General features: G+C 55.4%; 11 protein-coding genes across 11 annotated transcripts; 6 read left to right on the top strand and 5 right to left on the bottom strand.

Moving 5' to 3' along the window:
• Positions 1 to 257: 257 nt before the first annotated feature.
• On the bottom strand, positions 258 to 1,091 carry ATEG_05710 (D-aminoacyl-tRNA deacylase; the record flags this gene model as incomplete). Its single annotated transcript, XM_001214888.1, has 5 exons — positions 258 to 413; positions 504 to 697; positions 757 to 799; positions 856 to 1,034; positions 1,085 to 1,091. The coding sequence occupies 5 exons, from the start codon at positions 1,089 to 1,091 to the stop codon at positions 258 to 260; spliced, it is 579 nt and encodes a 192-aa protein (XP_001214888.1).
• A 689-nt stretch (positions 1,092 to 1,780) lies between these two features.
• On the top strand, positions 1,781 to 3,752 carry ATEG_05709 (CNOT2/3/5 family protein; the record flags this gene model as incomplete). The annotated part of the gene is made up of 3 exons (XM_001214887.1): positions 1,781 to 2,035; positions 2,106 to 3,631; positions 3,692 to 3,752. 3 exons carry the CDS (start codon positions 1,781 to 1,783, stop codon positions 3,750 to 3,752), a joined length of 1,842 nt encoding a protein of 613 aa, XP_001214887.1.
• A 2,009-nt stretch (positions 3,753 to 5,761) lies between these two features.
• Positions 5,762 to 6,514, top strand: ATEG_05708 (uncharacterized protein; the record flags this gene model as incomplete). Its single annotated transcript, XM_001214886.1, has 3 exons — positions 5,762 to 5,782; positions 5,834 to 6,234; positions 6,277 to 6,514. 3 exons carry the CDS (start codon positions 5,762 to 5,764, stop codon positions 6,512 to 6,514), a joined length of 660 nt encoding a protein of 219 aa, XP_001214886.1.
• Positions 6,515 to 7,002: 488 nt separating this feature from the next.
• On the top strand, positions 7,003 to 7,407 carry ATEG_05707 (MGMT family protein; the record flags this gene model as incomplete). Its single annotated transcript, XM_001214885.1, has 1 exon — positions 7,003 to 7,407. One exon carries the CDS (start codon positions 7,003 to 7,005, stop codon positions 7,405 to 7,407), a length of 405 nt encoding a protein of 134 aa, XP_001214885.1.
• Positions 7,408 to 7,516: 109 nt separating this feature from the next.
• Positions 7,517 to 9,457, bottom strand: ATEG_05706 (putative MFS monosaccharide transporter; the record flags this gene model as incomplete). The annotated part of the gene is made up of 6 exons (XM_001214884.1): positions 7,517 to 7,786; positions 7,859 to 8,236; positions 8,283 to 8,365; positions 8,416 to 8,807; positions 8,856 to 9,009; positions 9,061 to 9,457. The coding sequence occupies 6 exons, from the start codon at positions 9,455 to 9,457 to the stop codon at positions 7,517 to 7,519; spliced, it is 1,674 nt and encodes a 557-aa protein (XP_001214884.1).
• A 2,110-nt stretch (positions 9,458 to 11,567) lies between these two features.
• Positions 11,568 to 13,413, top strand: ATEG_05705 (dihydrolipoyl dehydrogenase; the record flags this gene model as incomplete). Its single annotated transcript, XM_001214883.1, has 4 exons — positions 11,568 to 11,712; positions 11,864 to 11,943; positions 12,031 to 12,513; positions 12,574 to 13,413. 4 exons carry the CDS (start codon positions 11,568 to 11,570, stop codon positions 13,411 to 13,413), a joined length of 1,548 nt encoding a protein of 515 aa, XP_001214883.1.
• A 1,314-nt stretch (positions 13,414 to 14,727) lies between these two features.
• Positions 14,728 to 16,703, bottom strand: ATEG_05704 (phosphoribomutase PRM15; the record flags this gene model as incomplete). The annotated part of the gene is made up of 6 exons (XM_001214882.1): positions 14,728 to 14,888; positions 14,947 to 15,623; positions 15,671 to 15,966; positions 16,016 to 16,196; positions 16,226 to 16,254; positions 16,377 to 16,703. 6 exons carry the CDS (start codon positions 16,701 to 16,703, stop codon positions 14,728 to 14,730), a joined length of 1,671 nt encoding a protein of 556 aa, XP_001214882.1.
• Positions 16,704 to 17,313: 610 nt separating this feature from the next.
• On the top strand, positions 17,314 to 19,082 carry ATEG_05703 (fatty acid desaturase; the record flags this gene model as incomplete). Its single annotated transcript, XM_001214881.1, has 2 exons — positions 17,314 to 17,528; positions 17,624 to 19,082. The coding sequence occupies 2 exons, from the start codon at positions 17,314 to 17,316 to the stop codon at positions 19,080 to 19,082; spliced, it is 1,674 nt and encodes a 557-aa protein (XP_001214881.1).
• Positions 19,083 to 19,728: 646 nt separating this feature from the next.
• Positions 19,729 to 21,599, bottom strand: ATEG_05702 (ASCC2 family CUE domain-containing protein; the record flags this gene model as incomplete). Its single annotated transcript, XM_001214880.1, has 2 exons — positions 19,729 to 19,789; positions 19,891 to 21,599. The coding sequence occupies 2 exons, from the start codon at positions 21,597 to 21,599 to the stop codon at positions 19,729 to 19,731; spliced, it is 1,770 nt and encodes a 589-aa protein (XP_001214880.1).
• A 525-nt stretch (positions 21,600 to 22,124) lies between these two features.
• Positions 22,125 to 22,640, top strand: S10a (40S ribosomal uS10 domain-containing protein; the record flags this gene model as incomplete). The annotated part of the gene is made up of 3 exons (XM_001214879.1): positions 22,125 to 22,166; positions 22,225 to 22,493; positions 22,556 to 22,640. The coding sequence occupies 3 exons, from the start codon at positions 22,125 to 22,127 to the stop codon at positions 22,638 to 22,640; spliced, it is 396 nt and encodes a 131-aa protein (XP_001214879.1).
• A 380-nt stretch (positions 22,641 to 23,020) lies between these two features.
• On the bottom strand, positions 23,021 to 25,048 carry ATEG_05700 (FG-nucleoporin nup42; the record flags this gene model as incomplete). The annotated part of the gene is made up of 4 exons (XM_001214878.1): positions 23,021 to 24,539; positions 24,589 to 24,622; positions 24,852 to 24,941; positions 25,003 to 25,048. The coding sequence occupies 4 exons, from the start codon at positions 25,046 to 25,048 to the stop codon at positions 23,021 to 23,023; spliced, it is 1,689 nt and encodes a 562-aa protein (XP_001214878.1).
• Between the last annotated feature and the right edge of the window lie 289 nt (positions 25,049 to 25,337).

The following is a 25,337-nucleotide window of genomic DNA, read 5'->3' as shown; positions in this document are numbered from 1 at the left end:
AGAGAGAATTGGCGAGGGAGAAAAGAAGGATGGAGGTGGTGAGGAGGAAGAGGGAAAAAGTGGTTGGAGCTGCGATGCTTCAGGAAGCTTCCATTCTTCTGGATCACGGGTTCCTCCGCACTCCCCGCTTCACTTGCGTCTGTCTCTTCATGGTATATATGTATTCAATTTTCCTATATACAGATGGAATTCACGTAGGTATCCAGTCTAGATTCAGAAATCAACATCATCAAATCATTAGTCCTTTCCCCCTACCCTCATTCCAATAACGTCGCCGGCAGCTGGAATTCATACGTCTTCTTCGCATCCCCCTCCCCCGACTCGCTGGACTGTCCCGATGGCTGTCCCGACGTCTGCGACGACTCGGGCTTCTTGTCCTTCTTGGGGAGCTTTGTGTTGATCTCGATCGTCACCTAGAATCCATCACGGTCAGCCCGGTCATTCTCTCCACGGAGGCATCAGAGCTATACCGCTGCATCTGCACTGCGGTAATCTACACCCACCGGCCCATCGTTCTTCAGTTCGACCTCCATCATCGCCTGGAAGACCCCGTCCTGCACGCGCTCGGGCTTGTAGGCGGCACGGAGGCGTTGGAAAAAGTAGTCGTATAGTTTGCGGGCGGTCTCCACATCGGCGGCATCATGGAAGTCGGGTTTGTTGCCTTTTCTCAGATTGCCGTAGAGGGTGAATTGTGACACTGGACGGGATCAGCGAGTCAGGGTGGTAGGACGGTGCGATCGAGTCTGCATAACATACCGCAGAGCACCTCTCCCTCGATGTCTTGCACGTTTTTCTTCCACTGCGCATGAAAGTACGTTAGCGCTGTCTGCGCCGCCTGGTTGCGCGATCCCTCACCTGTCCTCCGTTGTCATCTGGCCACAGTCGCGCCTTGAGAATGCGCCCGACCAACGAATCGGCATCTTTCTCCGTGTCTTCTTTGCCCACACCTGCCAAAACGAGGATTCCTTTGCCGATCGATGATATTAACTGTCCGTCGACGGTGACCGACGCGGATTTGACTCGTTGCAGGACCGCTGCACTGTTGGTTAGTTGAGAGTAGAGGTCAAAGGAGTGCGGTGCGCACCTTTCATTGTGAGATTGTGAATCTTGGCAAAGATGCGATTCGTAGTCTATAAGAATATAGAGCTATAGCGCTAGATTGAAGAGAGGAGCGAAGCGGTCGTGAAGGTCAGAAGGTCAGGATACTCGGTCTGGCGACAGGTACTGCAAACGGAAGGCATATGACCGTATGAAGAAGGGTGTAAAGGTGCAGGTACGTGTAGGTGCACAACAAGACAGATTTTTACATGAGTGAAGAAAAGAAAAGAATCGAGGTTGATCGATGTGAAATAGTTGTAGAAAAGAAAGTCCAGTAAAGTCGTGGTGAACCACTTGGGTTGGTACTGAGGCTAAATCGCCGCTGATCTCTGGCCTGAGGCATCACTTCTTGGCACCCTCTTCGTAGACTCCGCGGTGGCAGCAACAACTGCACCAACCGACTCCGCCAGGAGACTCATTCATTCCTCAATCTTTCCCATCCTCAGACAGCTTTTGCTGCTCCTTTGTCGCCGATAACACACTTCTCATTCGACACATCCTCTCTCCCCGACCACCCTAGGTCCCCCCATTCAATTCTACCCTCCCTCTCCCGTCGAATTCCTATCGAAAAACCCATCGAGTCGGTGGGTTGCATTGCTTTTCCCACCTCATATCCTCCGATTCCAGCTGGACCGTCCATCCCTGGCTTGAGTGGCCTCCTGTTCGACCGGAACACGCCGCCATGACGTCGCGAAAAACTCAACAAGAAATCGACAAGACCTTCAAGAAGGTCGCCGAAGGTATCCAATCGTTCGAGGGCATCTACGAGAAGATCCGATCGGCCACCAATCCCACCCAGCGCGATAAACTGGAGGAGAACCTGAAGCGCGAGATCAAGAAGCTCCAACGGTATCGCGATCAGATCAAATCATGGGCATCCGGGAACGAAGTTAAGGATAAAGGCCCGCTGCTGGAACAGCGCCGCGCCATCGAAACGGTGGGCTAGCCGAATCCCTCCTGACCTGTCGCCAGTGGTCCCCCTCTCACAGTTGCTAATCGACCTGCAGTGTATGGAGCAGTTCAAGGCGGTGGAGAAAGAAATGAAGACCAAGGCCTACTCCAAAGAAGGGCTGTCGGCGGCTTCGCGACTCGATCCCAAGGAGAAGGAGAAGGTGGAGACGTGCGATTTCCTTTCGAACATGGTGGACGAACTGCAACAGAAGATCGAGGCCATGGAGGCCGAGGAAGAGACCCTACATATGCAGGTGAAGAAGGGCAAGAAGGACGTCACCAAGACCAACCGGTTAGCGGACCTCGGCCGCTTAACAGAGCGTCATAAATGGCACGTCAGTCGACTCGAGCTCCTCCTCCGCGCGCTACAGAACGGCAACGTCGACACGAATCAGGTGTTAGATCTGAAAGAGAGCATCAAGTACTACGTCGAGGATGGGCATAACGTGGACTACTCGGGCGAGGACGAGACGCTCTACGATGACTTGAACCTGGACGGCGACGCTGAGATCCAGTTCGGCATTACGGGCGACAATGACCGGGTATCTTCGCAGGACACGCAGTCGGTCCAGGAGGACGAGACCGACACGAAACCCAAGTCCACCAAGAGCGAGTCGACAGGACCCCGCCGACCGTCCGCCCAGATGAAATCCCCGCTACCGGTGCTGGCGACGCTACATCCATCGACATCCACGAGCGCGACATCGGGCATGAAACCTGCTCCACCGCCGACACGCCTGCCGGGGGAGACGCTCAAGTATGCCTCCGCTGCCGCTGCCGCCGCGGCGAGTGACAAGAATGGCGTGGGCATTGCTCCTCTTCCTCCTCCACCGGGCGCCAGTCCGGCGTTCCACCATGTGCTCCCAGCCTCTCGAGCCGCTTCCTCGACCGCCTCACCGAGCGTGACCCCGGCGCAACTGGTTTCAAGGCAAACCTCGGCGACAGAAGAACGATCGAAAACGCCGGGCGTCAGCCCGCAGGTGGCCCCAACCACGACCTCGAATAACCGGGCTTCCACCCCGGCAACGGACAGGGCGGATGCGTCGACCACAGCCTCGAAGGAGCCGGCGTCGGTGAACGGGGACACGAGCAAGGAAGACGGGCAGGAGAACGGCGAATCGATCTACCACCTCCCTCCAGGGCTGCAGGATCTGATCCATTCGTTCGAGGTGACCAAGACGCGGTCGACGACGACTGCGATGAACCCGCCGCCGTCAGTGCAACGACTCCTGGCGGCGTCGCTCACGACCTGCCCGGAACCCGCCGATGCCGAGAAGCCGCGCCATTACAAGCCCCAGAACCCCTACACGACGCCTCTGTACTACCCTCAGGAGCCGCTTCCGATATTCGACGATCCACGGCTGTACGATACGGGACGGATTGACACGGACACGTTGTTCTATCTGTTCTACTACCGACAGGGCACGTATCAGCAGTTTTTGGCGGCCAAGGCGCTCAAGAATCAGAGCTGGCGATTCCACAAGCAGTACCAGACGTGGTTCCAGCGACATGAGGAGCCCAAGACAATCACCGAGGAGTTTGAGCAAGGCACGTATCGGTTCTTTGATTACGAGAGTACATGGTAAGATTACCTAGGTAGCCCCCTTGGTTGTGAGCAAGGCAGACACTGATGACCGCACAGGATGAACCGACGCAAGGCCGATTTCAAGTTTGTTTACAAGTATCTAGAGGATGAGTTATAACCCAAAGATTTCTCTTTTCTTTTTCACGTCATTTCATTATGGGTATTATGGGTTGTCATGTATGTATGATGGAGGACACACTCCCGACGGACCTGGGCGAACTGCATGAGAGTTACCCCGGGGATAAGAGTGTTTGTATCTTGGAACATGCTGTTGTCTCTGCTTGACATTTCTTTCTTTTCATGTGTTTATTGTCAGGATCATGGGGCCGGTGGAGTTTGCGCTGGTCTGGTCGGACAGCAGCATGTGTTGTGTCTGTCTGTCTGTCTGTTTGAATGAAGATCAATGGACGATCATGGAATCAGGAATAGTGTCATCTCAGAGCAATCTAGAGTAGATAGTACCTTGAGTGCAGAGTAATGGCTGTGATGTGGAAGTCGTTACTCGGTAAAGTGGCTGTACATAAAGTCCCGCAGCCGGCCGAATCCTTCCACCTCCCACTCTCTGCTCTGCTTGCGCCCGATCACCCTCAATTTCTCCTGCCATTCGCCTCACTGCGCGATCATGAGGGATTTTTTGTCCTTCTCCTGGTGACAGCGACCATCCTCTCAGTTTTGCCCTCAATCGGCCCGTCGTCGGTCATCCTCGACCGCTGCAGGGGCTGTGCGCAGACGTCGGCTTCGTCTTCCCCCAGACTGGACTCAAGCCCGTCCCCCCCTTCTTGGCGCTGGGCTGGCGATGACGGGGTTTCACGGGACTAAGTCGCACAGGGTGTGTTAGTCCATGCGCTAACGATGGAGAACACGCAGGGTTGACCACAAGGCTGTCAAATCGTATTCGATGCTGGTGCGGATCGTGACGAAACGTCTCGGAAGTCGTGCCGATTCCGCTGGGCCCCAGAGGATGCTGAGAGGAAGACGAGGATGAATGGGATTCCCGTTCGAATCAGAAGGGCGAATTTCTTGGGCGAAAGCTGTCCCCGTGATGCCTCCGACCGTACTTTTTGCTCGTCAGGCAGATTTCGGTCGTATCGTATCCTTCTTCACAAGTTCAGGATGGCATCGGAGCCCTCCGCCGAGAGGTGTCCGCGAATGAGAGGGGCGCAGCTCATGAGGCGGATCGACTCCAGACTCCTAGCATGATTCACCCGTCCCTCTGGCGGGTTGTGTTATTCACGCCGTCCAGATCGGTATTGGCCCTGGGGCGTGTTCACCGGGGAATGAGGCCCATCGAGCCGCAAAGCCAAGCAGCCCAATCCTCCGGTCTCCACCGCTTCTCGAGAGATGGGCTGTGGGGAGGCCGTGGTCCGATGCGATATCGCCTTGGAATTACGGAGTAATGAACCCCAGACAACAAGGTGTATTCTCATACCTGTGAGATGGATCCCCCCTCAATGCCTACCCTCGATCCAGCGGTATCTAGCGGTGTCCAGCAGCCAGCAGCCAGCAGTCATGTCTCTCACCTCATCTGGGGGTTGTCGGCCCGTGTCTGCATTGCGCCAGTCTTGGGCCCCTTCTCTCTCCCAATGACAAACACCACAACACACTAGGGCCCCGCTAGAAGGCTGAAAGAACAATTCGAAGGTTCTCTCGCTTTTCTAGCGTCAGCTCTAGCAGGGGTCCGCTTCACTCTGCTGCACGGCTGGCACCAATGACGGTGCGCGGTCCTCCGTGGCTGTGTGGATGCTGCGATAACCACCGCCCGCTCGACCAATGCTCATCACCGGTCGTGCTGCATGGCCCATCCCCCGGCGGGAATACTTGCGACGGCGATCGCAGGAGCTTGCTCAGGTGATGATGTAGCCCGTGGATGTGTTCGTGTTACGATGGTCGTTTGTGGAGAATTCCTGGCCCTAATGCATGTGCGACGTCAATAATATTCTACGGACAGTCGACCCGGCTGGGTACTATAAAGGCGTCGATGCCCAGTCTCGACGGTCGATGATTTTGTTCCTTTTTCGTTGGATCTGGATGCCACCATCTGTCATTCATTAGGTCCAGAAGAAAGCGAATTGATTGCATTGCTCCCCTCTATCTTACCTTTACCTTCCTTTCTTTCCTTTCTTCATCATGTTCTCTCAATATGCTATGGTAGGGCCTTAGCACCACGGCTTCCATGGCAGTCAGGCTGATTCTTCTTAGAGCCCCAATGGGTCGTCGTCCTGCCCGCCCATGGAACCGACGTTCTCCAACAGCAGCGAGTACTCCATGCAGTCGAACGTCGGCTACTGGAACGTATACAACATCGACGAGAGCGACTTTGAGCTCTTCCGCCAGGCGTCGAACTCGTCGGTCTACCCGTCGTCCTCGTACTCGTCCTCCTTCTCCTCGTCCTTCACCTCCTCACCATTCGAGGCGTCCTTTGACATCACGCCGCCGGTGCTGTGCCCGACGGACGTCAACCAGCAGCTCCACACCCAATCTCAATATTTCTCGCCCGTGCAGGGCTCCTGGCCAGGGGCCGCCGGGGGAAACCCCCAGCCTGCCTCCATGGAGGAGGGGCTGTTCACGCTGGACCCTCCCTTCACCCCGTCCGATAACAAGTAAGTTTCTTCTCCAGGGATATTCCCTGTCTAACAGTCCAGACCCGCAAAGCCCTACATGTGCGCCTGCGGAAAAGCCTTCACGCGGCCGGCCGATCTGAAGCGACACGAAACCACCGTCCACCGCCCGGTGTACCAGGACTGCCCGGTGGAAGAGTGTCTCCGAAAGGACAGCAACGGCTTCCCGCGCCGCGATCACTTGATCGAACATCTCCGATCGTACCACCACTGGAACGTGCCCAAGCGGCGGGTTATCAAGCGCGGGGGTAAGGCGGCCTAGCGGTGCGACCTGTACTACTGTGGTTTGTTTTGCGTCGCATCGCATTCCGGAGCTGTATCTTAATGTTCTCTTACGCTGTGTCGCTTTGCGATGATGTTCTTGTTTGATGTTATGCTTGATGAGTTATGTGTCACGGCGGCGTTATGAGGTACTGTTGTGATTTTGTACAGCCCTGAGGTCCACAGAACGGGGGTGGCATCTTGGGAATAGTCTATAGAGGTGGGTGGCGTTGGGTATATGGGTGTATAATGAATGCATTTATATTATATATACTGGTTCTCAGTAGATCCGACTGCCTGAATATACAGCATAATCCGTATAATGAACATCATAATACTTGAGCCGTAAACACAGTCTGATTGGCCAATTCCACCACAACCTCCCATATAAACCCCCGATCCCTCTAGAGCACTCTAAGGTACTCTCTTCACAACTACTTCTCCTCTCATCCACCTACTCTCCATCTATCTACAATATATTCATCCAAAATGTCCTCCAAAGCCACTACATCCCCTGATCCAAAGATCCAAAAATCCCTCCACCGCATCACCACCCATCCAACCCTCACCCCCTACCGCCGCCGCGTCTACCGCGCGCTGCTCTCCATCCCCGCCGGCCGCTGGACCACCTACGCCGCCCTGGCCAAGTACCTACACTCCAGCCCCCGCGCCGTCGGCTCCGCCATGCGCACCAACCCCTTCGCCCCGGACGTGCCGTGCCACCGCGTGCTTGCGGCGGACGGGTCGCTCGGCGGGTATATGGGCAGCGGACCGGCGAGCGGGAGTGAGAATCTACGGAGGAAGCAGCGTCTGCTCGAGAGCGAGGGGGTGACCTTTACTGAAGGCGGGAAGGGTGTGCGTGCTGTTGGGGAGTGTTTTGTGGGGTTTGCTTGATCGTTCATTATATCAAGGCTAGGAGGTATATCATGCTGTGTTTTCCGTCTCTTCTGGATATCAAATACCTGCTCCTGCGCGTGCACTCCACCAGTTACAGTAGAAGAGGCTACGCATTCTCCACACCCAACACGCTATTCTTCCGACTCGTCGCCTCCATGTACCCCGGATTCTCCGCCTTGAGCCGCGCAAACTCGCGCTCCGCATCCCACACCCACGGACTGTCCGCTGCGAACAGCAGGTCCATGTCCTCCAGCGTGCGCTGGTTGCTCTCCGGGTACAGCGCCCACACCATCGGGATGGTGATCACGTTGCTGGCTGCGAAGACGTAGAGCGTTTTTTCGCCGATGGAGCTGAACATCACCGGGCAGAGGAGGGTCTATCTTCATTAGCTTCGCTCTTTCGCTGTCGATGGTTTCTTGTGCGTTTGACAAGGAGTAGGGGAACTCACCAGCCATCCGTTGCCGATGCTCCATCCCACCACGCCCCAGGCGTTGCCGCGCGCGCGTACGGCCAGCGGGTAGATTTCTGCGGGGTAGATCCAGGGGACTGTGGGGTTAGTTTTGGCGTGGTATAGAAGGTGCTGAGTTGGGGGAGTACCGGTAAGCCAGGTGGCGCCAAAGACAGAGGTGAAGATAAACACCATCGAGGCGGCGGCCGCGCCGAACGAGCTGGCGCGCGAGAGGTTGCCGTCTGCGCGGGCGTCGATGGCCAGCCGTGAGAAGCCGCCCGCGAGGAACATGGCGATGCCCTGGCCGACGGAGCCCCAGTACAGGGTCCATCGGCGGCCGATGCGGTCGAGGGTGAAGACGCAGATGAGAGTGGCGAACTGGGCGGTTAGTGGGTGAAGAAAGCGCATGTCATGGTCGACCTACCATGTAGAATACATTGTTCAGACCGCTGATCCACTGGCTCTTCGTCGAGTCGAATCCAGCAATGCTAAAGATGGTCGGAGCGTCTGTATAGGCGTCAGTACGTATTCTCATGATATCGAGGAAAAATGCATACAAACGGTCACGCCAGCGATGCCAACCCATTCCTGCATGATCTGCAGCCACACGACCAGCTGCACGCGACGGCCGAGATGCAGTTTGCCCGTCTTGTAGCCGAACAGCATAGCGAGATAGGAGGTGCTGTGGGTCATGGATTTCTCGAGCTCGGCCACGCTCAGGATGTCACGGAATTCGGCCTCCGCACGGACGGCGTCCTCGTCGCTGGATCCGCGCAGCCGGCCGAGGATATACCGGGCTTCTTGTTCGCGGCCGACTTTGACCAGCCATCGGGGCGACTCGGGGAAGAACCATACCGCAACGAACAGGACGATCAGAAAGATGATCTGGAAGGCGATGGGGAATCGCCAGCGGAAGGGGGATGCGCCGTTGTCGATGAAGGAGAGTCCACTGCAATGGTGTCAGCGTCGGCCGGCTCAGGGGAACTTGTCGACTTACAATTCCAGCCAGTAGGCAAGGACGACACCAAAGATGTTCAGCGTGAACTCGATGGCGATGAACTGGCCACGAGAGGTATGTTCGGCGGTCTCGGTCGCCCACACCGGCACGATGGCATTGAGCATGCCGGTACCGATTCCGTTGATGAAGCGGGCTGGGCTGCGTTAGGCACGACTCCGACATATTGATAATGGGCGCGTCTTACCGCAGATCATCCAGTTGTGGTTCTGCGCGGAGCACTGCAGCGCCGCACCGAGAATGGCCCAGACAGACCCGGCTGCGATGGTTCGGATTCTGCCAATGCGATCGCCGACCCAGCCTCCATGGAGGGCGCCGCACAGCGTGCCCAGGTAGTATACCGATACGATGCCCCCTTGCAGCAGACTGTCTGTCACGACCGGCGTGGGATGGCCGTCGCGCATCTCGGTGTAGCCGAAGCCCATGAGGTCGATGTAGTCCTTGGAGTTGTTGACTCCTGCCATCATGCCCTGGTCATATCCGAAGAAGAGAATCGACAAGGCGGCAACGCAGTTGATGCCGATAAGCAGACTGCGCTTCTCCAACTTGTGGACGACGTTCCATCGCGGGATTTGGTCACACATGGTGACGAGCGGTTATGGTCGTGTTTGCAATAGTACTCCGTAGGTCACCCAGTCGGAAGCGTGTACCTGGTCTGCTGGGACACAGCCTGTCTGCTCAAAGCCGAAAATTCGCACAAGGGACCGGGGAGAAGCAGAAGCTCGCGTGGGGGTACCGGTCTTATAACATCATGGCCAGCTGTCTGCCGTGGACCGAAGGCCATCGGCTAGACCGAGAGGATTGACGATCGGGACCGTCGCCGCCATTGTATTACTCTTTTGAGGATCAAAACGATCGAATTTGGTTACATTCCGGGTGGGAGAAGTGCGACGACAGGCTCAGGGTCCCAAGCACATGCAGAGCATTTGGGGGTCCCCACTGCATGGGAATATGTGACTCGTCCATAGACCCCCCGCTAATGACAAAGAGAGGAAAAATCTGGAGATGGACACGAGAATTGGAGACCCCAGACCAACCGGGCCAGCGACTCCAGTCATTCTCGGTAATCCGGGTGGAAGAGCAGGTCCACGATGCCCACCCCGGCTCGTAGGACCGGCTCAACTCCGGCTGTGGGAGTCATGCCCAGCCAGCCAGTACATCCTCGTCGGAGGAGTCCATGCCGGTGGTTGGTGATCTGCTGCAAGGACGGAAGGCCAGAGAGTGTCTATTGGCGGCGACACGCAGAATATCATCCGTCGCGTGGTCGTCAAAGTTAACGGGTTGAGCGTGGGATGATCGCATTCCAGGGTACACTGAGGTACAGTGGGGGGTCTCCAACCGGGAATTTCTGGGGATCATCGGCTGCCATTCAGGATGTTGGATGCAGTTTGGAATCGCATAGAAATGTCCGAAGAGGGGCCCATCCTTCAGAAAGCCCTGTCTACATCTAGTTATCAAGTCCCAGACACGATGGAAAGGCTGTACGGGACCAAAGATTAGGATGTCTTCCAACCGCTACATGGATGGCATTCCTTCTGGTTTGCGGGGAGGCGGAGAATGATTCAACCCCGACTGACGATCGTCCATCACAGGATTATTCATCACACATCATGGTGTCATACTGTCATACTGCATGAGCTGCTCCTGACAGACTCGCATAGGTGAGGAATTAAGCGATTGCGCTACCTTCCTTCGCCTGGTGCCGTCCAGGGAGTGGCGTTCCTCCCGCTGGGTCTGGCCGTCCTAACCATGGCGCCTGCAGGGCGACTGGACCGGGCTTTCTGCCCCAAGGTATCTAGACTGTGGTCTTATGCAAGCTCTGGTAGTACTCTTGGTCCTTGCGGGAATCCGAGAGATGCACAAAGGATTCATCCAGTCGGCGTCAGGGTCTTTCAGGATCATCATAGTCCAGTAGTCTGGGTCCGAATGGAATAAGGACTGGGAGAAGTCGGCACCTCCTTGCATACCACACTCTTCTCGACCATATAGAACAGGCACGGTCTCTTTCATCTGTTTCTACGGCACCATTTGCCGGTCCAGTCTTAGGGGATCATCTTCGTCCATGCACAAGTCTCGGGGGTCATCCACAACATGAGAAGATAAGGTTCTCTTCTATCGTGAGCCGGAATGCAATACGCAATGCTCTAATCCATACTGCGGAGTGTAGGCATGGCCGAGCTTATATGGGATGGCCCGACGATAGCCATTCTGGCGGACCGCTCGTGTTGCCCGCGGATATCCCCGGAAAATGAACTGTTCCCGCGGTGAACCTGCAGACTGTACCGCAATTCGAGAATCAATATAAGTACTGTGATAAGGGAGTCTTGTAAGTCTTGTACTGTTGAGGAACAGTATTGTTGTTGAGAGGTAGCAGATAAGAACGAGGAAGAGAAGAAGAGTCGGCAAAGCGAACCGAATTGACCCGAAGCGGACTGGCGCCGGATGATTACATACGCGGCGGTGTACCAGGGCGGTAACGATACGGCCCAATGATACCCGTCGTTCAGCTCACCTCATCAAAAGCTTCGTTTTCCTTTTTCTTCCTCTTCTCCTTCAACTTCCACCTCATCCATCTGTCTCGCCCTCCCTCCCCCACACCAGTCGCAATTGTTCCTCCTGACCTCAGTCGCCTTGGTTGGAGGTCCTTTATCTTATTCGGTTCTTCGCCCCTAATACCTCCTCTCTCTTGTCGCCATGTTCCGCTCTCTTCTCCCCCGGGCCACGCCGCGGGCGGCCCTCCGCACTGCTCGTCCTCAACCCATCCCTTCGAACTTCGTCGTCGCTACCCCCTCCATGGCCCTTATGGGACGCTCGAAACGTGGCTACGCTTCCGAGTCTGGTACGTTGTTGGTTTCGGTGTCTTTCGCTCCTCTCCGGGGAAGGCTTCCGGAGCTCCGAAGCCCGCCAGCCATCCTCGGGGGGAGCCTTTCCTCGGGAAATCCTGTACCATCGCGAATCGACGGCTGACCAAGCGGAATTCGACCGCATAGGTGAACACGACCTCGTGATCATTGGTGGTGGTGTTGCCGGTTACGTCGCGGCCATCAAGGCCGGTCAGGAAGGCCTCAAGGTGCGCTCCGATAACCGCCTCCTCCCGATGCGAACCCGCATCGGTCCAGCCCGGATTCCCTGCTAATCATCCGCCGCCTCCCCACAGACCGCTTGTATCGAGAAGCGTGGCCGTCTCGGTGGTACTTGCCTGAACGTCGGCTGTATCCCCTCCAAGTCCCTCCTCAACAACTCCCACCTCTACCATCAGATCCTCCATGACACGAAAAAGCGCGGTATCGAGGTCGGTGATGTCAAGCTCAACCTCGAGCAGATGATGAAGGCCAAGGATGACTCCGTCTCCGGTCTTACCAAGGGTATCGAGTTCCTCTTCAAGAAGAACGGTGTCGACTACATCAAGGGTACCGGTGCCTTTGTCGATGCCAACACCATCAAGGTCGACCTCCTCGAGGGTGGTGAGCAGACCCTCCGCGGAAAGAACATCATCATCGCCACCGGTTCCGAGTCCACGCCCTTCCCCGGCCTGAACATCGATGAGAAGCGCATCATCACCAGCACTGGTGCCCTTGCTCTCACGGAGGTTCCCAAGAAGATGGTCGTCATCGGTGGCGGTATCATCGGTCTGGAGATGGTAAGTGGTCCCGTTCGAGAACATGCGCCAGTCCAATTTACTGACCATTTCGACTTCTAGGCCTCCGTGTGGTCCCGTCTCGGCGCTGAAGTCACCGTTGTCGAATTTCTCAACCAGATCGGTGGTCCCGGTATGGACGCCGACATCGCCAAGCAGACCCAGAAGCTTCTCCAGAAGCAGGGCATCAAGTTCAAGACCGGCACCAAGGTCACCAAGGGTGATGACAGCGGCGCTACCGTCTCCCTCAGCATTGAGGCCGCCAAGGGTGGCAAGGAGGACACCCTCGACGCCGACGTCGTCCTCGTCGCCATCGGTCGCCGCCCCTACACCGAGGGTCTTGGTCTGGAGAACGTTGGTATCGAGACGGACGAGCGCGGCCGTCTGGTGATCGACCAGGAGTACCGCACCAAGCTCCCCCACATCCGTGTCGTCGGTGACTGCACCTTTGGTCCCATGCTGGCCCACAAGGCCGAGGAGGAGGCCGTCGCGGCCATCGAGTACATCAAGAAGGGCTACGGCCACGTCAACTACGGCGCCATCCCCAGCGTCATGTACACCCACCCCGAGGTCGCCTGGGTTGGTCAGACCGAGGCCGACGTCAAGGCCGCCGGTGTCAAGTACCGTGTCGGCACCTTCCCCTTCAGCGCCAACTCCCGTGCCAAGACCAACCTCGACACCGAGGGCCAGGTCAAGTTCGTTGCCGACGCTGAGACCGACCGCATTCTCGGTGTCCACATCATCGGCCCCAACGCTGGTGAGATGATCGCCGAGGCCACCCTCGCCGTCGAATACGGTGCCTCCTGCGAGGACATCGCCCGGACGTGCCACGCCCACCCGACTCTGTCCGAGGCCTTCAAGGAGGCCGCCATGGCCACCTACTCCAAGGCCATCCACTTCTAATCTCACGATGTCATTCCCCCTCCACCCTGTATCTTTGTTCCTGTCTAGCTTGGCTAGCACCCTGTAGCATTTGACCGAATTATATTCCTTTTGTTGGTTGTGTTGAGTACTGAGGTTTGATGAATAAAAAGAGATTATTCTACATCTATCCTGTTCCATCCATGTAAAAGTGTAGTTGTGCAAATCAATGATACGAACAACACTCCCTACCCCGTCCCACATCCACCACCATCAACGGCGGCCCATACGCACAATGCATCTCATCCTCCTCGCAAGCACACCTCCCTCGACGAAACACCCCCCTTCTCACATTCTTCCTCGCAACAGGCGCCCGCCGCATATGCTGCACATCACGGTGCGACTCGTGCGCGTGTCTGTGGGTATAGCTCTCAGAGCAACTACTCGACTCCGAACACGACTCGCACGCGCACTCAAAATCCACAGCCCTGCCCTTCCGGCCGTACCCCGCGCTAGACTGGGACGTGTGGTGGGTGTGCCGGTGCGTATGGCGGCTGTGGCTATGGTAATGGTGCCTTTTGGTCTTTTTTTCCATCGAGCAGGAACATGAGTGATGGGTGTGACTGTGTTCTTCGGAAGAAGACTCGCATTCGCATTCGTGGTGTCTGTAGTCTTTGACGCGGTAGCTTCGGCTCGGGGGACTATATAACATAGTAAGGTATGAGTTGGGGATCGGATTAAGTGCTGGCTGGGCCAGGTGAACAAGTTGGATCTGGTAGGACGTACTTGGCGTACCCGTCGCAGGTGCAGCGGGTGGCGGTGTTGGTCTTCCTGCTGGATGAGTAGCAGTGGTGCGAGGAGCTACAGCTGCAGTCGCTTTCCTCGGTATCGGTGCATGGCGTGTGAACTTCCTCCCGGCAAGAGTGGTTGCAACTTGGAGGGTTGTAGGTGGCTCCCTGGGCGATCTGGTTGATATGGACGTGTTGGGAGAGGGGAGGGTAAGCGGTCATGATTCCGTTCGGGATCTGGGGTGATCCGGTGTTGATACGCTGGGTCTATACAAGAAGGGATGTGTGCAAGTAGGATAAAATATATACGTCCCTGTTGTATTGGGTTGATTCTGATCTAAGTACGTTATCTGGTAAACACTGTCCGATACTGGGTCGCCGCGGTGTGACCTGCTGTGGATATCCGGGTAACTTCCATAATCCCTGTCCGGCGCCTAGAGCAGGGAATCGTAAGAGTGTGGTCCTGCAGGCGTTATTCTGATGCTTGTGTTGCCACGATACCCTGTCCAGGCTGCATCCAGCAAGTGTCTCTATAGGCCTGTCTGCATGTCCTGGCCCCCACAAAGCATCAAGAAAGCTGGAAAAGATGTCCAGACGACGTCGGCATCTGCTTACTGTACGTCATTGTCGGCGCAAAGGGCTGCACCCATTGTTCCAGAACTGCAAGGAAGGCATCACAGACAGCCGCTACTGCCTGTTCCCGGGACGCCCCGCAGCTTTCAATGTAGACTAAGGGCGGTCAATTGGTCAGATTGATGCATCAAAGCAGAACGAGGCTAGGACTCACGTTTGACTTTTGGCTCTGTGCCTGAAGCACGAATAGTGAAGCGCACGTCGCGGTCCAACCAGAGGGTCAGCATCTGGCTGGAGCTATCGACAGGCAGCGTGGGCTTGAGATCCGCGGTGCCTGAGTCGTAGCCTTCGGTCATGTCCCGCCATCGTAGAATCTTGAATGAACCCAGCGACTTCTCGGCTCTGTACGGTCCGTCGCGGATGGCGCTGAACAGCTTCATCGTGACATCTGGACTGGGTGAGCGGAAGTAGTTATTAAGCGTTTCGAAGTGTCCGAATTCCTGGAACAATTGCTGCAGTTTGCTGTAGGGCGTGAGACCCTGGGACCGCCAGTGTGCTTCCGCAGACAAAAATACCATCGCGGCCGTGATTCCGTCCTTATCGTAGCATACGTTCGGGAACATGTAGCCGAGGGCTTCTTCGAATGCGAACGGGACGTAGTAGCCCTGTTCTTCGAGATCACGGGCGATATTACCCATCCATTTGAACCCCGTTAGGGCTTCTTTGAAGTGTACGCCTTTGGCTACGGCCATCTTCTCCAACATGCCGGTGGACACGGCGGAGTTGAGGACGGCAACTGGAGAATTTGTCTTTTGACTGCCGATGGACTCAAATAGATACGATGCAAAGAGGACGCCGATATGGTTTCCGGTGAATGTAAACCAAGAGCCACTGGCGATGGTTAGGTCTAGACAGCAGCTCCGGGCGAGCAAACGTACTTGACTTTCTCTGCAGCGGCAAAGCGATCTGCGTCCGGGTCGTGTGCAATAATCAAAGTGGTGCCGTCTTTGTCGGCCGTCTGCATGGCGAGATCGAGGGCACCTGCCTCCTCAGGGTTGGGAAACGATACGGTTGGGAAGTCAGGGTCAGGCTGTAACTGCTCTGGCACGGGGAAGTAATCGTGGATTCCCACGGACCGACAAAGGTCTGGGAAGACCAAGCCCCCTACACCGTGCAGGGGCGTGTAGACAAATGGTCTCTGGAGTTTCGGGTTCCACGCCGGATTGATGGATTTCTTTGCATCCGTTAGTGTAATGGGCGGAGATGGGCAGGTTTGGACTGACGGTATATGCCCAGACTGCTTCGGTGTAGCGAGGTCGCACGTCTTGGTAGGCGTCCATGTGGAGATACTCTCCTTCGTGTAGGTCCTTCCATGCATTGGGCCATGGAGCCAAATTTTCTTCAATCGATTGGGCTATCTCCACGTCCATGGGGGTGTTGATCTGCGCGCCATTCTTGAAGTAGCTGCATTGGTCAGTATCATTTCAGCGTACAGAAGGTATGACGACAGACACTTTGTATCCTGTTCAGGGCTAGTCAGCAAACAACTCCAAACCAGGCGAGCGATACTCACCATTATCTTGAGCCGGGTTCTAGGGCATACTGTCAGCTTCAGGCTCTGCGCGGTTCGGACGCGAAACATACATGACTGGCGGTGATCATGATACCTGCAGCGGCACGTAGATGGGTTACACCAAAGGGGACTGTCGGCGTAACCGATGACACGGCATAGAACCATACAGGGATTTCCTGTGCAATGAAGGCGTTGGCTGCTAGTTGGGCAAATCTGGCAGAGTTGTACCGCGCATCATGGCCAATGACCACTCCGCCGGCTGCGCTGTCGGCATGTCTGTCTTTGAGATACTTGGCTAAGCCCTGTGAGGCCTGGATGACGGTCAGGGAATTCATGCAGGAGAACCCTGCCGCCATCCGACCACGAAGGCCTGCGGTTCCAAACTGGATTCCTGCCATCTGCCGTTAGTGAGCTAGGAGTGGGAGAAGGGTCCGGTTGGAGATACGCTTCTGGAGGCGTTGGGCGAGTTCCTCCACGGCAGATGAATCTCGCAGCTTCTGGATCTCTTCACGTGTTGCGGGATCCTTCGGGGATGTTAGCGTAGGTCGACAACCGCGGTGGAGAGATATAAATATATCTAGATCTCTTACTCGGTCCCAGCTGAGCCATTGCTCGATGGCGGGAGACACCGCGTCCTGGAGAAGTCAGTGGAGAAACCAACGGGGGAGCGGTGCAAGGAGACATACCATGTTGTCAATCGTATGATGTGATGGGCGGGATATAGTCGAGGTACGGAGGAGTATAGTAGTCGTAGTAGTAGGTGGAAGAGGAAGTGTACATAGAGGAGTGGACTGATCGGCGATGAATAATCCCCGCCTGACAACCCGAATCGGGTTTAACCCTCTACGCAGTACTCGGCCTCTCCCTCTCGTCTCTTCTCTTTCTCTCTCTCCTCTTTCCTCATGGTTCTTTCTCTCACACTCTCTCACTCTTCTTCCTCCGTCAGAGGCATATACCATGCTCCCTGAATCCCCCCTGGTCTAATCCCACCACTGACTCCATCCGAATATGGTCTCCGCCAAGACCTCCGCGTCAACTTCCGGGCTCCGAAAGGACACCCTCCTATCGCGACGGTATATCGAGGGCCAGATCGCCGAAGGAAAGCACATTCTCATCTATGACGACCGGGTCTTAAAGGTGGATGCATGGATTCCATTTCACCCTGGAGGTGACAAGTCCATCAAGCATATGGTCGGCAGAGATGCCACGGACGAGATCAATGCGTACGTTCCTGTAATAAGGAGGCCTCTGTCTTCTCCTCCCTTTATTTGGGTTATCGAAAGAAGACTTAATCTAACTGCCTATGCTTCATGTGCAGGTTACACTCCAAGGAAGCTCGTCAGCGCATGTTGTCGTTCCAAATCGGTCGCATCCAGGGACCATGGTTGAATTTCCTCCCACCCATTCAAGGCGGGAAGTTCCGTCCTTGCACCCAGGAATCACTCTCCTCCGATGAAGACAGCTCCAGTTATGAAAACTCTCGCCCGCCGTCTCCTATTTTTGAACCGCAAGAAACTCCCGGTCTGCGCCGCCGCAAGTCCAGCTCAACGGATACCTCGGTTTCCACACCGCCCAACCAGGCGGTTGAGCCCAAGCCCTTCTTCTTGGATGCGCGAACCCAGGAGGAGATCGTGTTCGACACTGCCAAATACCCCTCTCTCGATACAGAGAATCAGGAAAATATCAAGCGCAAATACCGGGAGCTTGACCAGCGGATCCGCGACGAAGGGCTCTACCAGTGCAATTACTTCTCATACTTCATCGAAGCTTGTCGATATACGCTCTTCGCCGCCTTGTCATATCTCTTCCTTCGGCTAGGATGGTATGGGACGTCGGGGTTCTTCCTGGGGTGTTTCTGGCACCAACTGGTCTTCACCGCCCATGATGCTGGCCATATGGGTATCACTCATCATTTCCATGTAGACACCGTGATCGGAGTCATTATTGCCGATTATCTAGGTGGTCTGAGCCTGGGCTGGTGGAAGCGCAACCACAATGTCCATCACATTGTGACCAATGCCCCCGAGCACGACCCGGATATCGAACATATGCCTTTCTTCGCCATCTCCCATCGCTTCCTCACCAATCTGCGCAGCACATATTACGAGCGGATCATGTACCTCGATGCCGCGGCCAAGGTTCTGCTCAAGTATCAACACTACCTCTACTACCCCATCCTTCTCTTTGGCCGGTTCAACCTGTACCGTCTCAGTTGGGAATACCTCCTGTTGGGTCAAGCCCCCAAGAAAGGGCCTGCCTGGTGGCATCGCTGGTTCGAAATTGCTGGCCAGATCTTCTTCTGGACATGGTTCGGCTACGGGATTCTTTACTGCACCATTCCTACCTGGTCCGGCCGTCTGTCATTCCTTATGATCTCTCACATGGTCACGGCCCCGCTGCATGTGCAGATTACGCTTTCTCACTTTGCCATGTCTACCGCTGATCTCGGCGTCCACGAGTCATTTCCCCAGAAAATGCTCCGGACCACCATGGATGTTGATTGCCCCACTTGGCTGGACTTCTTCCACGGCGGTCTGCAGTTCCAGGCCATCCATCATCTCTACCCCCGAATCCCTCGCCACAACCTGCGGCGCACCCAGAAACTCGTACTGGACTTTTGTCGCGACACGGGCATTCCGTATGCCATCTTCACCTTTTACGATGGTAATAAGGAAGTCATCTCGAGACTGGGTGATGTCGCCAAGCAACTCCGTCTTCTTGAAGAGTGTCGGAAGTCGTGTGCGGAGGAAGGCGTCTTTTCCGATCATCACCACTAGACATCGTTTTTCAAGCAACAGTCCCATCTGACGTGAGATATCGTGGAGCTGTATAGACTCCGTCGTTGTATATATATTGCCCTTGGCTTTTGATACCAGGTCTGTTCAGGAGGGCGGTTTAATGTTTGCGATGCCTCGTTCTTATCATGATTCACGTCTTGGATTCGCCATTGTGGAGGATAGGTGCGACTGTTTATGGATTCAAGGAATACTTAGTAGAATAACGATCTTCTACAATTGTGCACGACAACCCCTTGTCTTCGACTTTTCATAGTAGTATATAGGCTTAGGTGCTCAAATTGCCTCAAGCCCATGCGAATGGAATCTATATACTCACCCTCGCTGCATGAGAAAACTGGGCATACAAATCGCGTCATCATGCTCGTCATAACGGCATTATAGTCAAAATCAACCCGCCATCCCCCCAGCTCGTGCGACCTTCTTCGCCCGCTGCTGCCGCCGATTATGATTAGCCCTACTAGCTTTATTCTCCTCCTTCCTCTGACGCGAAGCGGCGGTATTCTGCACTCCTGGGCCAGCCGCACCACCCCTTCGTCCACCACCGCCGCCTCGTCGACCTCCACGGCCCCGCCCCCTCGAACCTCCCCGACCTCTGGGACCAGAAGCCGAAGACGGCCCGTCGGTATCACTCTCCGACTCGTCGCCGTCCTTCCGCGTCGGTTTCCGATACGCCGTGGGCTTCAGTTCTGGCTGAGCGATACCCCCGGCAGAAGCGTCCGCCGATAAAGCGAGCCGATCCTCCAGTTTGGACAGGCGTTTCGGATCGCGAGCCAGCATCACGGCCCACCCTTCAATCGCTTCGTCGGTCATTCCTGTCTCCCGCTTCAGGGACGCGCGGGGCTGCGAGCGGCGCGTGGCCGAGTCGCGGGCAAAGAGCGCCGGGTTTGACTTGTATGTCTGGAAGAGGACGGCTTCCATATCTGCTGAGGACTCCGGGGCTTTGCGGGCGCGCAGGTCGGCCTTTGCGTCGGCGTCCGCGGCGCTGGCGGTGATGCTGTCGACCGTGCCGCCGACGTCGGCGACGTCATACGTGTCGTCGCGCTCGTCGTCGTCTGAGTCGAAGGTCGCCAGCGCAGACATGATCGCCGCTTTGTTGGCGGCGTGATGGCTGCGGTCTGCGAGTATGACGTCCGCGGTGAGGTCTTGGTTTGCGCGGCCGAAGTGCAGTTTTCCCTGGGCGGAGGTGCCGTTCTCTGCGCGGGAGATCTCGGCCAGATCGATGTCTCGGTCGAAGACATTCTTGCGGGATGGGATTGGGTCTTGTGTTGAAGGGGTTGCTGGGGGTGTTGGATGCGGCAGCATGGGGTCGTGTCGGATAGTTGACTGGCTTCTGGGGAGTTGTTCGGATTTATCAAGGGCTTGAAGTTCTGCAGGGAGGGAGCCGTCGAGAAGATGTGCTACGACGGTCTCTGGGTTGTCGTTGTAAAAATCTAGGAGCCGTACGACGTAGCCGGAGCCCAGGTCCGGGAAGAGATCCTGCACCTGAGTCACCAGGGACATCTTGTGGACGTGCATCTCCTCAGGAGCGGGGAGTCCTGAATCACGACTTTTGCCTTTATCGGGCTTTGTCTTTTGTTTCTGGTATCGGTGGTGGAAGGACCTGGATTCAGTTTGGTATGTCCGCAGACTGGAGAGGAGGTCTTGCGCACGCTTCTGGGGATTGGTAGCGAGATACCTCTCCAGACGGCTTAGGAGGTCTGAGCTGCAGATTACGTCGGATAAAAGAGTGGGCTCGTTCGTCGTCTTTGGCGTGCCGACTCCGGCCGTCGCCTTGAGACTGAACAATTGGTCCAGGAGTAACGAAAGATTTGGAGTTGGGCCTTTCAGTAGAGAAGTCAAGCCGACGTAGATGTTGGCCACGAGAACCTTGCGGATGTCGCCCCTCTTGTGCGTTTGGTATGCATCTGAGAAGGTGTCGAGGAAGTCTGACCCGGCCATAAGCACTTGACCACATGGTGGAAGCGCAGACGCCAGCAACGTTAAAAGTCGGATGTCGGAGATGAGAGCGGGAGCATCTTTCAATTTTGGCAGTGACAAATGCTTTATTACAGCAGACTTTGCCTTCTCGACACTAGTTGTTATCATGGCCTGGTGTTTACTCCAAGCATCAGATAATAGGCGTTTCAGCGCAGCACTGGACGGATAGCAACCGCACATGCTACCCAGATACTTCCACTCTAGAAGCTCCGGGGGTACGATAGGCGCATCTAGAAGATATCGCCTTGTGAGCAAGAAACAGAGCTTGCGCAATGTTCTTGCGTTGGAGCCCGTAATGCCTGGTAGCTGCTGGGCTGCCAGCTGATGGTAGAAGGATGTTAAGAATGAAACAGCAGATTCATCTTTGGGGGCAAGATTGGCAAATTCAGCATCGGACGCCTCTATCCGCATGCCCAGGAGCAATGCCCATGCGTCTGTGTAGAGCTCCCATTCTTGGGACGGAATGGCCCGTTGGACCTCTGGGGGCGGGACGGGAGCAAGAGAGGGGAAAGTTGCCATCACCTGGAGCTGCGAGAAAGAAGAATGAAGAGAAAAGAAGCTATACAGAGGTACGGGAGGAGAGGGTTAAAGTAAAGACATCAATCGTCATCATCATCGCTGGGAGGAATATGTGAAGTAAAGTTGACTTCCTGAACGGGATCCCGCCGTTGAGTAAGCATGGCTCATTTACGCTAGCCGGATTAGGACGGATGAAGGACGCTACGAGCTGACTCAGCTATGCATCTTATCCACCCAGATTGGGTCTAGTCCCCGATAGGCGAGTGCCAAGACTTGCACCCGCACAAGCGCCGCGCAAAAAAAGATTCATCGTCGCTCGCTTATCACTTTCTCTTCCTCAACGGCCATCATCACCTTACCGAACCCCGAAGTTCAGGTCTTGATTGGCAATTAGCCTCATCTGCGGTATGTTCTGGCCTGCGCGACTCCTTTTCTGCCTTTCTCCCCCTCGAATCGACAGCTAATTCTCTCCTGCATATAGCAATCTCAATCCCACCGGTCTCCCCACCACCCAACACTGTCAAGATGTCTTTCCAGAAGCCCGAGAAGGATTTCGGCGAGGGCCCTGTACGTTCTCCAGCATGTGTCTCGACATGACTCTTGCCCATGGGGAACACATGTCCAGTCTATCCCAACACGACCGCCTACTAATCATGCTCGCTCCGTACAGAAGGTCCACAAGATCCGCATCACCCTCACCTCTCGCAAGGTCGCCTCCCTCGAGAAGGTGTGCTCTGAGCTGATCGACCGTGCCCGCTCCAAGTCCCTCCAGGTCAAGGGCCCCGTCCGTCTTCCCACCAAGACCCTGCACATCTCCACCCGTAAGACCCCCAACGGTGAGGGTTCCAAGACCTGGGACAAGTACGAGATGCGCATCCACAAGCGTCTCATCGAGTATGTTCAGCCCTTGATTTGATTCAATCTGCATGCAAGGACCATTGCTGACCCTGTGCTAGCCTCCTCGCCCCCACCGAGACCGTCAAGCAGATCATCATCAACATCGAGGCTGGTGTTGAGGTTGAGGTCACCATTGCTGCCTAAACGAACTACTCTCCACGGTTGTAGTTCGGTGCGGGAGGGTAATTCGGTTTGCCCTTCTTCGCGGCGGCGGCGCCGACGATGTGCTCGTCTGGCCATGTGGTAGTTTTACTCCAAGGCTAATGTCAGGCCCACGTCGATACCCGTTCAAGCCTGGAACAAAAATGAAAAAGTTGAAAAACAGATCTTCTGATTGCTGTCATATTGTAGACTTGCTACACGTAGTACTCTGGGATGTAATCTTGTTCATTGACCCAATTACCTGCAATGCGTATTCCAGATGCTATTGCCATCTAATAATGCATAACCAACGCCGTGACCTAGTACCGCGCTAAGATATATACTTGAAACACTATAACAACCCACCGCAAAAAGGCCCAACCCTAAAAATCGAAACTGACCCATTCCGTCTTCGGGGGAACACTGGGAATGACCCCGTCCTTGAAATACCCGTTCTTGACAAAGAACTCGTACTGCTCGGTGACCTCCGGCGTGTAGGCTTCTGGCTTCGCTTGCGCGTCTCTGAGGCTCGCCTCATCAGGCGGTCCGTCAGGGAAAAAGATGCGTACGTAGGTCTGACGGTCTTGGGGATGTAAATAGCAAGGTGCGTTGTCGATGTATTTCACCGGTTGCCCCTTCCACATGGAGAGTCGCTTCGTGACCGGATCCCGAACTGTCTGGCCACTTAAAGGCGGGATGGGCTGCAGTTGATTCGGATCTTCCACCTTGATAACAGCAGGAGGGCCAGTCCCCGGTGTTGCTGTAGGCGCGGTTGGCTGTTGTGGTTGTTGCGGCTGTGGCTGACCGAACCCGCTGGCCGGTTGTCCAAATCCGCTCGCTGGCTGGCCAAAAGGTGATGCCGCAGGTTGCTGCTGCGCAACAGCCCCGAATGGACTGGCGGTTGTGGGTGGTTGTCCAAATGGTTGAGACGATTGTTGCGGTTTACCAAATGGTGATGCTGTTTGTGATGGCTGGCCGAATCCACTTGGCTGCGCGGTTGACGGTTGACCAAATCCACTTGGCTGCGCGGTTGACGGCTGGCCAAACCCGGTTGCAGCTGGTTGCTGGGCACCAGCGGCCTGTGCAAATGGAGAGGTAGTAGACGACGCCGCACCAAATCCACTGCCAGCTTGAGCAAACGGGCTCGCAGCCGTGGCGGGCTTCCCGAATGGTGAGGCGCCTAGACCTGAAGGCTGGCCGAAAGAGGATTGCCCAAAGGCCGGCTGGCCGAGACTTGGCTGTCCAAACGCGGGTTTCCCAAAGGCCGACGGAGCCCCCAACCCTGAGGGTTTTCCAAATGCAGATCCCTGACCAAGCGTGCTTGGCTGTCCAAAGCCCGAAGGTTGACCAAAGGTGGAGGGTTGTCCAAATGATGAAGGTTGACCGAACGCTGAGGGTTGACCAAATCCTGAAGGCTGACCGAGCCCTGATGGTTTCCCGAATCCCGACTGAGTGGCTAAGTTCGAAGGCTGACCAAATCCAGAAGGCTGAGTAGTTGGAGCAGGCTGTCCAAATGGAGCAGGTTGTCCAAATGATGTGGCCGGTGGTTGGCCTGCAGCCGGACCCGTTCTGCCTTCTGCGATGTCGATGCGGTTAGGGTGTTCGTTGACTCCGTCCACGACGTATTTCACAGCATTATCAAGGTCATTCAAGATAACGTCCATCTGCTTTACGGACTCATTGTAAAGTGCTAGGGCTTCTTGAACTGCCTGTTCTGCTTTTCCTGCGGCAGCCGCTTCGTAGTGACGCAGACGCATTTCCTCATAACTTTGTTCACGTTGGGGACCTCCAAAAAGTTGCCTCGGGGCATTTCGTCCAGGCCCATAAGCAGAGAAAATCCATTCCGGTCGGCCTTTTCCAGCAGTGAGATCGACTTTAATATCCGCTGCTGTTACCCCAAAGCTGTAGTCACGTCAGTACGAGATGAAATGCTACCAGACTTGAGCCTTACTTTTGTGGCTGCTGTTCTTGAGACGTGACACGGCCTTGATGAAGTTAGCTGGATGCATACGACGAGACATTCAAACTAGGGGTAATCAATGAGAGAAAGAGAAACAGAAAGGGTGGTAGTGGATAGCAAGATTCAGGCGTTGGGCTTGTGTCCATAACCAAGTATATCTGTTTCATAACAGTGGGCATGAACGAGATAAAGGTATCTCAAATCGCAAGACGGGGCCAATGTGAGGACAATGCAGTACAAAGCAATGAACGTACCCATCAAAGATCCACCACCACCAGAGAGAACGCCGAAGCGATTCCCCGAGGCTGCAGTTGTTCGGCCAGGATGCTCGAATTTGCAAGAATCTACATCGTGGTCAGTACAGTATCGTTGAGAAGTCTGCAAGAAATTCTGGCCATATCGTACCTCCATATCGACACCGGCCTTGTTGATAGAATTTGCAAATAGTCATGTTGTCTGTTGAGCTAAGCTTGCTTAAGCAGCTGGAGAAGACACTGCGGCGCAAGCTCGAAAGACCAGGTCTAAACTTCAGCCAAGGGTGACACCCTTGGGGCTTTCCTCTGATCCCGACAGCAGATGAGTAAAAGAGTGACAGCTGAAAATCGACGAATTTACAGAGAGCGAGAGAACAATGGTTGTTGGTCTGAAGCGGCGCGGCGATGCGACACGAAATAAGGAAGGCAGAGAGGAAGTTGTTCCGGTGACAGTACGTTTCATCGAAGTCTCCCTTTATCCGCCAC

Source organism: Aspergillus terreus, genomic scaffold (genome assembly GCF_000149615.1).
Source record: "Aspergillus terreus NIH2624 scaffold_8 genomic scaffold, whole genome shotgun sequence".
Classification (NCBI taxonomy): domain Eukaryota; kingdom Fungi; phylum Ascomycota; class Eurotiomycetes; order Eurotiales; family Aspergillaceae; genus Aspergillus; species Aspergillus terreus.
The sequence above is the reverse complement of the archived record's forward strand: the minus strand, read 5'-3'. Positions and strand labels throughout refer to the sequence as shown.